Source organism: Montipora foliosa, chromosome 6 (assembly GCF_036669935.1).
Source record: "Montipora foliosa isolate CH-2021 chromosome 6, ASM3666993v2, whole genome shotgun sequence".
Lineage (NCBI taxonomy): Eukaryota > Metazoa > Cnidaria > Anthozoa > Scleractinia > Acroporidae > Montipora > Montipora foliosa.
Window position 1 is genome coordinate 13809496 of NC_090874.1, and position 15000 is coordinate 13824495.

The 15000-nt window shown below is 40.5% G+C and overlaps 1 protein-coding gene across 3 annotated transcripts in view; it reads right to left on the bottom strand.

Annotated features, from left to right (window-relative positions):
• Window positions 1–1259: 1259 nt before the first annotated feature.
• LOC138006744 (zinc finger protein 709-like) overlaps window positions 1260–15000 on the bottom strand; it is a 108513-nt gene continuing 94772 nt past the window's right edge. For all 3 annotated transcript variants that reach the window (XM_068853251.1, XM_068853252.1, XM_068853250.1), the window contains exon 2: window positions 1260–5505. In XM_068853251.1, the coding sequence (XP_068709352.1) occupies window positions 3333–5381 (2049 nt within the window). In that variant the 5' untranslated portion in view covers window positions 5382–5505 and the 3' untranslated portion in view covers window positions 1260–3332. The remainder of the gene's footprint in view (window positions 5506–15000) is intronic.

Here is a 15000-nt window from a genome sequence, read left to right on the forward strand (position 1 = left end):
TCAGACAATCACAAGCCAGTTTTTATTGGAATCGGTTGAAATGAACTAAGGATTGTGGAAATGACATCCTACTGGGATCTTCCGAAAATCGCCATCGAGTTGAGACAAAACCGTGGTAAATCATGTGAAATCATTAGAAACAGTATGAAAAACGTGGGAAATGTCGCTTTAAGGGATCAAAACCGTTATAATATCAAAAGCACGAAAAGAGGCCAAACTTAACTTCCTCTTGTCGCAGCCATCCGTGAGGGTCATTTGATTCAAGTCTTAAATGTAAACGCATAGAGTGGTGGCTTAGTTGGTTGAGCACCGGGCTGCCATGCGGGAGGTCGTGAGTTCGACTCCGGCCGGCCAACACTCAGGCTCTTTAAATAACTGAGGAGAAAGTGCTGGCTTTGTAATTACATCCGCAAATGGTTAGACTTTCAAGTCTTCTCGGATAAGGACGATAAGTCGGAGGTCCCGTCTCACAAATAACTTCCATGTTCATTAGTTCACTGTGGGGCGTTAAAGAACCCACACACTATTCGAGAAGAGTAGGGGATGAAGTTCCCGGTGTTGTGGCTGTCCTCAGTGTGTATATGGCCTATATGGGTGGGTGGGTATAGCAGGTCCACATCAGCTGAATAGCTGCCAAAACTTCAACCTGCTCAAACAAATAAGTAACAAACAAACAAACAAACAAACAAACAAACAAACAAGATGTAAAAGTCGACACAGTATACCGCCTTTACCACTTTTGGGTCAAATGTGATGTTCTACCTTGTCAGAGTTCAAGTCCGGGTCAAGATTTTTGCTGCGAATCAATCTTCCATAGAAGCCATTTTTATTTATTTATTTTTATCACTTAGGTTTTCTTTTTTGTTTTTTTTTTCCTTTTTCCACGTTTTTCCACTGCACTATATTTTTGTTGTCGGACCTTCACATTTTATTTTAGCTTCACAAACAGCAGCAGCAAAATGAATGTCAGTCCGGGAAAATGGTTAAGTCAGCTTGACTATAGATCAACAGCTCAACACTGCGCACAATTTGGGTTGTTAGCTATATAGCTGTGAGTCGCTTTCTAACAGGTAACAAATATTGTCAGACGAAGTCTCTGAAATAGAGTCATACTGGATTGCTATGCACTTACAGATCATACAGTGACCGTGAACTAACAAGGGCGCTCAGCAACTTTAGCTTGTGTCTGACACAATTGCTGTATCATGCGAATTTGAGTTTCAAAACAAAAGAATACTACACAATACACAGGCGTTAAAATACCCAAAAAGAGAGGCCAGGCCTACAATTTCAGTGTTTTGTTTATTTATGATTCATTATTATGGCCAGTTTTCACCATATGCGCACCCCATACATTTCCTTCTGCTTAAAAAGTGCGAACTGCAAGGGCTGAACCCCATCAAATTGGTTCTATGACACTACTGGTAACTTAAGTATGGAGCTCAGACAATCTTGGACATTTCAAATGGAAAATGAAGACCACCCCTCCACAAAATTTTGATGATGAAAAAATAGCGGGCTTCAAATTGCACGCGGATTCATCATTGCTTTTGGGCGGGGGGGCTACTAATTTTTCATTTTATTTTGTCCAAGATTGTAGTTATGTACAAACGATTGAGGGTGAACCCAAGTCAACCTGATCTGGTTTCCAGTTGGCCTCCACTGGCCAAAACTGTAATAGGAACATCTTTACAAATGAAAACATTGTTTAGCATAGAACGAGTGGTTGGAAATGGACTTGACCAATAACTGGCAATAATAAAGAAGATACAGTGAAAGATGGGTCACTAGGGCCTAACACTGCTCACACACTACGCACGGTCAGAGCTTTTGTACTAGTTTATGTAAAAATGAAACGACTAAGAGTGATGCTACTCTCCCCTGGACGGGATGCTTGAAGCAATCTACCTTTGACATATCTACATTCAGACATGACAAAAAATTGTCAAGACTGAGGATGCTTTCTAATGTGTATAAAAACTACACCAATACGCTTGAATGAAAATCGGTCTCCCTATAAAAATTCTGGCACGAAATCGCTACAAAACTCAACTTCGGTCGGCTGAAGTCATTCCAGTCGCCTGATACAACCTGTATCATGTAAAGTCAAGATGAAATATACAGACCCAACGGCCCCAATCACACAGTGCACCATTTAAGATTCAAATTCACTATCCGAGCGGCATGTGTCTTTCCAACTTTGTCGAGACACTCAACGTCCTTATCCATACCGTAGGACTTTTTTCATTAAGTGTATCTTACTTAGTTCAATGAAAGCAAGACCTCGTTATTTGGGCTTTTGAATTTCCTAAACGATGTCAAGTCGTGTCCCACTTCATAGTTTCCCCAGCAAACCCTGCTTTTAGGAGAAAGCCAAGCCAAGAGTACATGTAAACTTTGAACAAACTAATTAACTGCTTCATCGCGTTGTTGTTTCCTTCGGAAATAAGTTATAAGTATCAAACCATGCACATTCTCAAAGTAAAAAAGGTTCGGTTTTGCCATGACTTTTGTTTTCACGGCTTTTTAGCCTTGTATATATCTTCATCATCATCACATTCTTTTACGTTTGGGGACCCTGTGGTTCAAGACGCCCGCTCCTCAATAGACTTTATTCACGATGGCCGCCATGTTGGATTTGCTATTATCATGCAAATTAGCTACACACTTCGGAGGGGGCAAACAACACAAGTTTGAGAGGTTATAACGAACATCTTAGCCACACAGATGATTTGTTTCACGTTCATTGAATGTTTATCACCTAAGTAATAAAATAGAATGATTACATAAGTTATTTCGACGTTTTTTAGTGAAAAATAAGCAGATAACGACGTAGAAAGTAAAACTGTCAAAGGCAATCCAAAGATATAAAATTATTATAAAAGCTACTTAATTCTAAATACTAAAATGGACTTTTAGCAATGTTATTTCAATATTTCCACTAGCCGATTTTCCGCAATTTGCCTTTTTTCCAATGTTTGCCCCCAAGCATAACACATGGCTAATTTTCATGACAATTTGAAAACCAACATGGCGGCTATCGTGAATGAGGCCTAAACATCGCTCAAAGATTACTTTGACTAGAAACAAAAGGGCACTTCGCAACAAATGACCCTATGCACCGCAAAATACACTGTATTTAGATGCACACAATAGTGCAATTTTAAAACTAGCCTAAAAATGCTGATCGTATTTGACAGGGAAGCAACGTCCAACGAAGGCGAAAAATGTGCGTATAGAAGATTAATATTTATAAAGTCGTAAGTGAGGAACGATTATCGCTAATGAGTGATAACCACGACAAAAAGTAGGCACAAAAAACCTTCTCTTGTTCAGGATGACGGCTCCTCCTCAAACGTCATATGATTTTGGTAGTGTGCAAGAAGAAGCTCCTCGCTGCTCAACTCTTCCTGGCAAAGCCAACAGATCTGTTTTACAACCTGGTTTGAACTATGTTCTTGACAAGCGCGGGTGCAATGAATCTGTACTTCGGGTTCATTGGAACTTTCTCGTGCTTTATCATGTTTTCTGACACTTCTTCTGTTGCGAAAAGACTTTCTGGTCCGCTTACTACGTTTATAACGCTTCTTTCCATTATGGACTCTTTCATGTCCCTTTAAATTTCCTGCGTTGCTAAAACACTTCCCACATTGTTTGCATTCATAAGGCTTCTCTCCAGTATGGACACTTTTATGTCTCCTAACATGTCCTGCTTGGCTAAAACACTTGCCACATTGTTTGCATTCATAAGGCTTTTCTCCAGTATGGACTCTTTCATGTGTCTTTAAGTTTCCTCCTTCGCTAAAACACTTGCCACATTGTTTGCATTTATAAGGCTTTTCTCCACTATGGACTCTTTCATGGATCCTTAAGCTTCCTGCTTTGCTAAAACAGTTGCCACATTGTTTGCATTTATAAGGCTTTTCTCCAGTATGGACTCTTACATGTCTCCTTAAACTTCCTGCTTCGCTAAAACGCTTGCCACATTGTTTGCATTCAAAAGGCTTTTCTCCAGTATGGACTCTTTCATGTTTCCTTAAACTTCCTGCTTCGCTAAAACACCTTCCACATTGTTTGCATTCATAAGGCTTCTCTCCAGTATGGACTCTTTCATGTCTCCTTAAGTTATTTTCTCGGAGAAAACACTTGCCACATTGTTTGCATTCATACGGCTTTTCTCCAGTATGGATTCTTTCATGTTTCTTTAAATTTCCTACTGCACTAAAACACCTTCCACATTGTTTGCATTCATAAGGCTTCTCTCCAGTATGGACTCTTTCATGTCTCCTTAAGTCATTTTCTCGGCAAAAACACTTGCCACATTGTTTGCATTCATAAGGCTTCTCTCCAGAATGGGCTCTTCCATGTTTCTTTAAACTTCCTATTCCACTAAAACACTTTCCACATTGTCTGCATTCATAAGGCTTCTCTCCAGTATGGACTCTTTCATGCATCCTTAAACTTCCTGCTTTGCTAAAACACTTGCCACATTGTTTGCATTTATAAGGCTTCTCTCCAGTATGGACTCTTTCATGGTTCCTTAAACTTCCTGCTTCGCTAAAACACTTGCCACATTGTTTGCATTCATAAGGCTTTTCTCCAGTATGGACTCTTATATGTCTCCTTAAATTTCCTGCTTCGCTAAAACACTTGCCACATTGTTTGCATTCATAAGGCTTCACTCCAGTATGAACTCTTACATGTGTCCTTAAATTTCCTGCTTCGCTAAAACACTTGCCGCATTGTTTGCATTCATAAGGCTTTTCTCCAGCATGGACTCTTTCATGTCTCCTTAAGGTATCTGCTTGGCTAAAACACTTGCCACATTGTTTGCATTCATACGGCTTTTCTCCAGTATGGACTCTTTCATGTTTCTTTAAATGTCCTACTACACTAAAACACCTTCCACATTGTTTGCATTCATAAGGCTTCTCTCCAGTATGGACCCTTTCATGTCTCCTTAAGTGATTTGCTCCGCGAAAACACTTGCCACATTGTTTGCATTCATAAGGCTTTTCTCCAGTATGAACTCTTACATGTGTCCTTAAATTTCCTGCTTCGCTAAAACACTTGCCACATTGTTTGCATTCATAAGGCTTCTCTCCAGTATGGACTCTTTCATGTCTCCTTAAGTGATGTGCTTCGCGAAAACACTTGCCACATTGTTTGCATTCATAAGGCTTTTCTCCAGTATGAACTCTTACATGTGTCCTTAAATTTCCTGCTTCGCTAAAACACTTGCCACATTGTTTGCATTGATAAGGCTTCTCTCCAGTATGGACTCTTTCATGTTTCCTTAAACTTCCCGCTACGCTAAAACACTTGTCACATTGTTTGCATTTGTAAGGCTTCTCTCTGCTTTGGACTTCTTTTTGTCTCATAAGACTGCGTTCTTCGTTGAGACAACTGCTTGTGTATTTATATCAAGAAGTGCTGCCGACAGTACGTGAATTCCGGCACTTGACTGATATTGACACCAGTGGCGGATTGTGACCTAACTTTGCACTAAAATAAACACAAAGAAAATCATTTCCATCAACAACATCTAACCGACAGCCAAGGCAAGTGAAGGTTACAATTTCAGTATATGTATTACTAGTAATAGTTAACATTACAGCTGCCCCTGCTGTTAAGGATAGTTGTACGTAGAATTCAATGTGTCCAGGGTCCAGGTAGAGGAGTGGCCGTTTACAAACGGAGAAATTGATGTTGAAGAGGGGAGATTAAATCAGTACTGAATATGAAAAGGGCGTTGTGAGTACACAATTTGATAATGGCGGTCACGATGTTGTACCAGTCGAAACAGAATCTAAGGAAACGCAAGGCCAATTTAAACGCAATGTGGCCATCATTCTTTAAAAAATGTCACTATTGCAAGGGACGAAGTCTTTTTAATCTTTTTACGCAATATGGCCATTGTTTAAAAGAAATGTAATATACTGCAAGGGATGAAGTTTTTCAGTCGTGAGTAACGTGAATAGCACTGATGTTTCACGGTTTAATATCAATGCTTGATTTAGATGTCCTTCAAAATGACAAAATGATTAGTAAGAAACAGCAAGTGTTAAAATCACACCGGATGAAGGAATTGCAATGGTGTCACGGTATTATTAATAATCATAGGTACACCAAGTGCGTTCGTGGGGGAGACCGGGGCGAGCATGAATCTGTGAAGTCATGAAAGTGTGAGCTCCCTTCAAAACCTTTCAAATTTCTTGTCATTTTATCATATGGAATTGCTTTCTTTGGTCAAAAGAAAAAGTAGAAAGAGCAACAGTGACAGTAGCAGTGATTCTCCTGATTTTAAGCGAAGAAAAGAGGAAAAGCAATTAGAAGAGGAAGAGATTACTGAGATTAACGCCGAGAATAGAGACGTAGTTTTAACAGCACTGAGCATGGCCGAAGCTCTCGCTTCCAAAGCCGATGAAATCCTAGCGAAGTTATCGAAACTTGATGCAATAACTTCGCAAATTCACTTTCTTCGACAGTCCGTCGACAAAATGAATATAACCGTAAGTGCTTTGCAGACAGAAGTGGCCCAAATTAAAGTGGATTTAAAAACTCGACAAGCGAGATAAACACATTAAAGGACAGCGTGGCTAGCTTAAACAAAGACGTTGAAGAAGAACAAGCAAAAGTAAAAGGCCTGGAGGAAAAAACCAAGGATGAATTGAACAAACTTCGATTACAAATTTCAGGCTACGTGTACCAAAGAAGCGAAAATTTACGGTTCTACGGAATCCACGAAGAGACTCCAGATGAAGATACTACGGCGATCCTGTATAATTTTTTAGAAACTAAATTGGGAATGCGCAACGCCCGTGATAGAGTTTCAACGAGTGCATTGAGTTGGGAAACGGAAACAACGTGCAATTATTGCTCTGGGTTCTGAACAAGGTTCAGAACCCAGAGCAATAATTGCACGTTTTGTTAGATATCAAGATCGTGAAAATGTTTTCGCCAATCGTTGTTCTATTGCGGGGAAACAAGGTTTAGGAATTGGTGTTGCCCTGCCAAGGCAAGTGGTTGAAATTCGCAAGAGGCTCATCCCGAAAATGTTTGAAGCTAGAGGGCAGGGGAAGCGAGCTGCTTTTAGCAGATCGGAACCATACAAGTTATTCATAGACGGAGTTCAATATATGTCATATCCTTTGCTTAATCTTCAAATATCCTTTGTCACTACCTAGTATTGGCAATTTCCGAGACTTAATTATTGCTTTAAATTTTAAATTTGATCTCTCTTTTTGTATTAGCTGTAGGGGCTTTTAAAGAACGAAGTATACATGCATATGTGGCTTGTTTGTTGTGGCAGTATCCGTCGATTCAGATAATTTTTTTCGCTCTAAACGGGTCATATCGCTCACGCTTAAAGAACGAGGTACACATGCATGTCTGGTTTGCTTGTTGTGGTAGCATGCCTTGATTGATATTTTCTCCCGCTTCAAACGCTTGATGAGATGCATTTGACGGAGCGTATACGGACCGTAAATTGCGTTCACAATCCGTACAAACCGTACGGATGGACAAACCGTTGTGACCTCTCGCTGAAATAACACGTGATATATATTGATGACCCCCTAATGAGATGCAATTTTCCGATGGTATACGGACCGAAAACTGCGTTAACGATCCGTACAAACCGTACGGATCGACAAACCGCTGTGACCCCTTTGCGTGAATAACACGTGATTTATATTTATGTCCCACTAATGAGGTAAAAATTTCCGATTGTTTACGGACCGAAACTGTCTTTTACGATCTGCCAAACGGTACGGATCGTAAATTTGTAGTTTCGAACCGTATCAGTTTGTGTATATTGGACATGACTGTATTTTTTTTTCTCTCTGTTTGTTCTTTGGTTGTTGACATTATTGTACACGTTTAATGTCTTTCTACCGACTTGGAATAAGGAATGCCAGTTACATCGCCGCCTTACAAAGCCTTACTTTTGTTTTTAAACAGTTTTTGGGGTATTGTTCTGTAACTCTATTTTCTTTGTTTTATGTTTCGCAATTGCTTTATGTATTCCACACTCGGAATAATCGCAGGTGCCCATGGAGGAGAGTGGCCAAGAGTGTTAAATCCTGATTCTGCGAGATCCACGTGGCGGCCAAAAAGACCTGAGGTCCATTGTAGACTTGATTTTTTCCTTGTTAATCAGAGTATCCTTTGTAATACGAACAAAGCCGATATTTTAACAGGGTATAAAACAGACCATTCTATGATCACTCTACATTTTTCTGTGCATTCTAACGATAGAGGCAAAGGTTTCTGGAAGCTCAACACCTCCTTCTTAAATGATCCTGAATATACAAGTCTGATCCAATCAACAATACAGGAAACACAAAACGAGTACGCGAATGATGATTATGTTAACCATAACCTGATGTGGGAAATGCTGAAACTTAAAGTTCGGGAAAGATCAGTTAAATCAAAAATAAGACACAAACAGCAGTGATAAACATATTGAACTTTTTCATTTTGATAATGACTTGACGTTTCGTATGTGCTCTACATACATTTTCAAAAGTAACCGTTGAAATTTAAAACAGCTATTTATATATAACAAATCGGATGAGGGGACCGATTTGTTATATATAAATAGCTGTTTTAAATTTCAACGGTTACTTTTGAAAATGTATGTAGAGCACATACGAAACGTCAAGTCATTATCAAAATGAAAAAGTTCAATATGTTTATCACTGCTGTTTGTGTCTTATTTTTGATCAAACTACGATGGCCCAAGAACAAAAGTATTTAAGATCAGTTAAGTTTGGCGCAACAAAAAAAAGGCGAATGGCTAAGAAACAAAATGAAATTGAACAGCTGATTACAACTTTAGAAAAGCAGTTATCTAGCGTCTCAGGGGATGACCCTCAAAAGCAAAGCCTATGGACACAACTTGAAACAAACTAGACCCTCCGTGAGGGTACACTGGGTTGCCTGTGGTACGTGCAGCGTTCCAGGCAAATTGTGACTGGCCCACGGGCCGATTACGGGCTTGCAAAAACAAAGCAAAAGGTAATTAAAAAACCATATAATAAACTACTTACTAACCGAGCTAGCTCGAGCCGTACTGGGGAATATTGGCCCTGGGTCGTTTTTGTACGGACCGAGCGCAGCGAGGTCCGTACTGCCACGACCTCGGGCCAATATTTCCCTGGCAGTACGGCCCTCGCGCTCGGTTAGTAAGAAGTTATTAAGGGGTCACCCAGAAGTCATACCAGCAGAAGCCCTTTGGCTCACAGGTCCTCACACGTTCGTACGACGAAACAGATCCTTTTCTGAGGTTAAAAACCTGGCTACTGGCCTAACTCTTTTTCCTACTTTCCCAACCGCGAGAAAACCGCGGTAAATCAGCCATCGCCAAAAAATTTTTTTTTTTTCTCAAAAAATATTTAAAGTTAGGGGAAAAAATACATCATTTTAAAGCTAAGAAAATAAGCTTTCCAACAGCATACAGCTTATTTACAGACAACTGAAACATTTTATAAAAGCGAAAGTCGAAAGAAAAAATTTAAGAAAAATAACAGTAAAATATGTTTTCTAGGCAAAATTTGGTCATTTTAGCGTTGATTACGAATTTTTGGATGCAAAACTAATATTTTCTGCAATTTATCTGCTTTCTTAGACATAAATTCGACCGAAAACTGATAAGGCATGAATATTTTTAAATTTTTAGGAATAATAGATAACGTGGTTCAATGCGTAATGTGATAATGCGATAAAAGTGTCAAATTTGCGACCCATTGCTAACGACAACGGAAGCGATCGCATTACGAATAATTAACCTCTGTTGCCAAAAACCACCCAAATAACCGGTCAGTGTAAAACGCAGACTGCAGACTGCAGACCAGGGATAAAATGCAGACTGAGGGTAAAATGCAGACTGCAGACTGCAGGTTAATAAAATAATAATGAAAAAAGAGTTATAAGAGTGTTAGTAGCCGTTTGTACTTTCACACTGAAACCCCAACACAGCTCCCATCGCTTTGGTTGCCCCACCGCATGTTTTAAATCCGGATTTTTATCGAACTCTGTAAGAATTGAAGCTGTTTGAATCCTTGTTGTTTGAAAAAGGACAGTTTCGTTAAGTGAGTTGCTTTTAGGCAAAGAAGTCACCACCCCGTAATTCAACGGTAGTAGCCAAAACGCGGGGCCGGGGCCGGGGCCGGGGCCGGGACCGGGGTCGGGGTCGGGGTCGGGGTCGGGGTGCCTTTTCTTTTTCCCATTTTTTTTGGTTTCAATTTTTATCGTTATTCTCCTGTTGGTTTTTGCGATAACCTTAGTCTTTTCGAAAACCGGAGTTTGTTTTTGGAAGTTAAGATCATTTCCGGAAATGCTGAAATGGGAGTTTATGAAATATACGCCAACTGCCAAAAACACTGAAGACTCGCTGATCTCCACACTTCAAAACAGCATTGCAATGTTTACTTCTTGAGAAAAATAAAAAAAATGTGATCGTCACGCAGTCACGCAAAGTTTAAATTTCCTCGTTGCTCGTGTTGCTGTCATGTTGTTGTCTGTCTTTACTAGAAACGGTTTGTAGTAAAGCCAGAGTCGCACGGGAACTTGCTAGTCAATTCTATTCGGACGTCACGGGATCGAATCCAATATCACTATAAAAAACAGAACAACATTGAAAACAATTTTGCGAAAAAGGGCAAATGATAACGTTGTGTGACGACTATCGTGGAACTGTGGGCTATGTTCTGTTTCGTTTTAATTGTATTGCGGAGGTTTTTACGAAGTAAACATTAAAATGTGCTTTTAAAATGTGGAGCTCAGCGGATCTTCATTGTCTCAAGGAGTTAGTGTATATTTCCCACAAAAATTACAATTTCAGTCTGAAATTCTCTTAATTTCGAAAAACAAAGATGTCTCTTTCGTAGATTCCGTATAAATGAAAGAAAGATGCCAAACATTCGAATATAACATTACAGGAGAAAAACGTCAAAAATTGAAACAAAAAAAAATTGGAAAAAAAAGACACCCCGACCCCGACCCCGGCCCCGGCCCCGGCCCCGGCCCCGGCCCCGGCCCCGGCCCCGGCCCCGGCCCCGGCCCCGGCCCCGGCCCCGGCCCCGGCCCCGGCCCCGGCCCCGCGTTTTGGCTACTACCTAATTCAACTGTCAATTTTGCTGCACTGAACAAAGTAATCGAGTAATTACCCAATAACTCAATTTATTTTGACACGCATGGCTACAGTACCAATTAACAAAGACAGAGATAACGAGGATTTTGCAACCATTTAACGTTTCAATTCATACTAAAACAAAAGGAAGAATTTGGATTAAAATGGAGTTCAATTCCGAAAAGAGTATTTCACTCCTCCAACATGGCTGCTGTTTCTTTGTTTCACTCAGTCCAACATGGCCGCCATGACGTCATGTGGAAACACTCTATATGAATTACTGATATTTCCGATCCCCCTCCAGGATCTTGTACAACAGCCAGCACCCCACCTACCTCTAAAGAGCCAACGTATTTTCGCCATGTTTCACGATTTAACAAAGATGCATTTCTGCAAGCCTAGTTAAATATCGACTTCACCAACCTTGTTACGAATGATGTTAATGTTAGCATTTGGAAAATTTTAAACGAATTACGTTTGATTACGGACACTCATGCTTCTTTGTGAAAAGCTTCAAAATAAAAGAGAAGGCAGCTTGGTAAACCGTGGATTTCAAAGACCATCCCAACGTCAATTAAACGTAAGCAGAAGCTATTGAAAACGCATTACTTTAGAAGTAGTATACGGAATAGTGGTTCTACGTCCGGTGGAGCTGTGGAGCCCTGAAGCTCCCTAACCCTAAACCCCAGCAACGAACCCTAAACCCTAATCTTAAGTCAGACCAACTTTCCGTTTTTCCAACCGAAATTTGCACTTCTTATGGAGCTAGGGTTACGTGTTCAAAACTTGCCCCTAATTTATGCACACCCCATTCGCCTTCTCGTCACGTGCACGTACGTGACTGGCATCTCATTAGCCTAACCCTAATTTATGGGATGCACGTGATGTTATACGTGTCTCATAAAGTTACGGTGCGTTGCGTCGTGGCCAACTTGCCCTTAATTTATACACGCCCTTATCACAGACTACTCAACGGCAGTACCATCATGTAAGAAGTGGTACACGAAAACTTGAAAAAATAGTTTTTAAACACGTTTGGGTGAAGGGTTAGGACTAAAAGATATGTAGACCTGCGTATCATCTGCATAAAAGAGAACTTCAGGCAAGTGAGTTTTAACAATCTCAAAAAGCTTACTCGCATACAGCGTAAACAGAATGGGACCTAGACAGGAACCTTGCGGTAATTCTTCGACGCTTAACAGGCGCATGACGACCAAGTAGAGAGCGTAAAATATTATCAAATAAAGCACACAGCTGATCGGGATCATCAGTATCACTCGTACAGAGATCGCTAGTACTAATTGACAACTTATTGAAGTTTTCTAAACGAAACATATTGAACTTTAAGAGGAGATAAGCAGAGTACGGTGGACGATAGATAATATAACAAGTCTGAAACGTAATGAGCCAGCGGTGACAAGATACTCCGAGAGTCCAAGGAAAATCCTTGAGGTAGATTCGATTTTGGAGACCGTGATATTTTCCATGAACAAAAGAGGCGTGCCACCCCCTGTACGATCACACCGTGGGCTGTGATATAATTTATAGCCAGATGGAGTTAACTCTTTGCATACTGCACACTCATTGGATGATAGCCAATTTTCAGTTATAGCAAATAAATCCGCGTTGCTTTCATTAACGTAGTCGACATAAATTGCAGATTTGTTCACTATACAGCGAGCATTCAGCGTGCATATAGTCAGATTATTAATCGACCGCACAAGATGAAGACCGGAGTCACTCTTTATCTGCACAATGAAGGTTGTGGGGGTTACAGAGATGATGAAGTCTATGAATATTACATCCGTTTCGATTAGTAGTAAACGATGTGATACAAGGGCCAGGATTTGGATTAATGTCACCACTGGTTGCCAAACGAAGACGAACGACATTGAAGGTGGAAGTAGAGTTCGGTGTGTATATCAACAATATTTACATTTCGCTCTTCTGTTTACTCATCAGCTAAGAGCAGGCATAGCGGCAAGAATATTAGTTAAGTAGTACGCAATTAAGTAATTTGTGTTGAAACAATCAGCTTGTAATAGGATTGTTTCGTTTCATTCAATAAAACATTTGAAATGCACGTTCTGTTTCTTTGCTTACATGCATCACAGAAAATGTTGACTAAAGCTTGACTAAAAACACGAAACCAATTACAGATATGTGTAAGATCGTTATATCCAAAACAAACTTATCGTCAAACAGACCTTCTTTCAGGCGTCTTCTCATAAAGTTTGTTAGCGTATGCTATGCTTGATCGATAAACGAATCAAACGGTATGCAAATAAATCGTAAACTTGTGTAAAGTAAGGATTATCGCTTTGGATGGTAAAAAATAGCGCTACTCAAGTACTTGGTCCTGAATGAGTGAGTTTAACGGAGATATGACCAAAGCACAACTAGAATGGACTGGCTTCCGCAGCTTATCGACGATGAGCGAAAAAGACTGAAAAATCAAGGATTTCCCTGAGCTCGTAGGCTGTAACACTAGAACATCTTTCCCTTGAAACAAATTAATAATGGCTTCCAGTTGTGTTTCTCTAAATTTCTCGATATGAAATCGCTCTAACACACACTTATAAAGAAGAAGAAAACTCCGGGGCACAGCAGGGGCACTAATATCCGCTATGTTGGATAGACGAGTGACAGAATTGACCAATCACAGGGAAGCCTTCTCGATTTGAGCAGCCTTGGCGGCGATTGGTCAAAAAATACAATGTGTAGACCAGTGATCCAGCCGTGGTGTGGGGCGAGGAACGCGTGCTCACAAAACGGCTGGAAATCGAGCCTAAAGAGAAGCCTGAAAAATTCAGGACCTCAACGGGGTTTGAACCCGTGACCTCGCGATTCCGGTGCGACGCTCTAACCAACTAAGCTATGAAACCACTGACGTTGGGAGCTGGTCATCTGTGGGTTCTAATGGTCCCGTGAGGAATGAATCAATGATGAAATGGTATTCTCGGTTTTCACATGACGTCACGACCGCCATGTTGGTGCCCCTAAACAAAGAAGCGGCGGCCATGTTGGTGCCCCTAGCAAATCCTCCGGGAATTTAACTCTACTATTATGCAAACGCTTCCTTTTGTTTTCGTTGAAAAACATGGCTGTTGATCACATGAGTGAAAACCAGCAATATGAAATGAATCATATATGAACTGCGGATATGAAATCAAGTGAAGCTATGATCTTCGCAGTTATGAGCGCACTTTTTGCAATTGCGTAGAGAAGCCTGAAAAATTCGGGCTTTCAACGGGGTTTGAACCCGTGACCTCGCGATTCCGGTGCGACGCTCTAACCAACTGAGCTATGAAGCCACCCAACGTCCGACACTGCTGAGACTGACTTGCTAAATTTAAACTTAGTCGATTTAATTTCTTTGTATTTTTGAGAGGCAATCCCTGGTTTCCTTAGTCTCGATAAAATCTCGTGAAAAATGATAAAACGAGGCTAGCTAGGCTAATTAACACAAAGACAAAAAAATAATTTGTTGGCGGCCATTTTTGCATTCGGTCAATACAGCGTGAAAGAGTTGCACGAAACTGTTAACAAGTAGATGAAATTTAACATACGATTTTGCACGGGCGAGACTAATTACAAGCAAATGAGATTAACAGGCAAATACACAGAGTTACACGTGCAAACCTAATTCACAAAGTTGTGATCAGATAACAGGGATGTTTCGGTCTTACGGGCCTCATCAGTGCAGTGCTGACATCAACGTGGGAGGTTAAACTAAAAAAAGCCATCCCAAATGTCCCACACATGTGGTACATCTAAGGCATGCCAGAGTGCTCAAACTAAGGAGCATGTGCATTTGCTAGCGGCAATGACTCATCCCAGTAGAGTGCTATATTTGAGCATGAAAG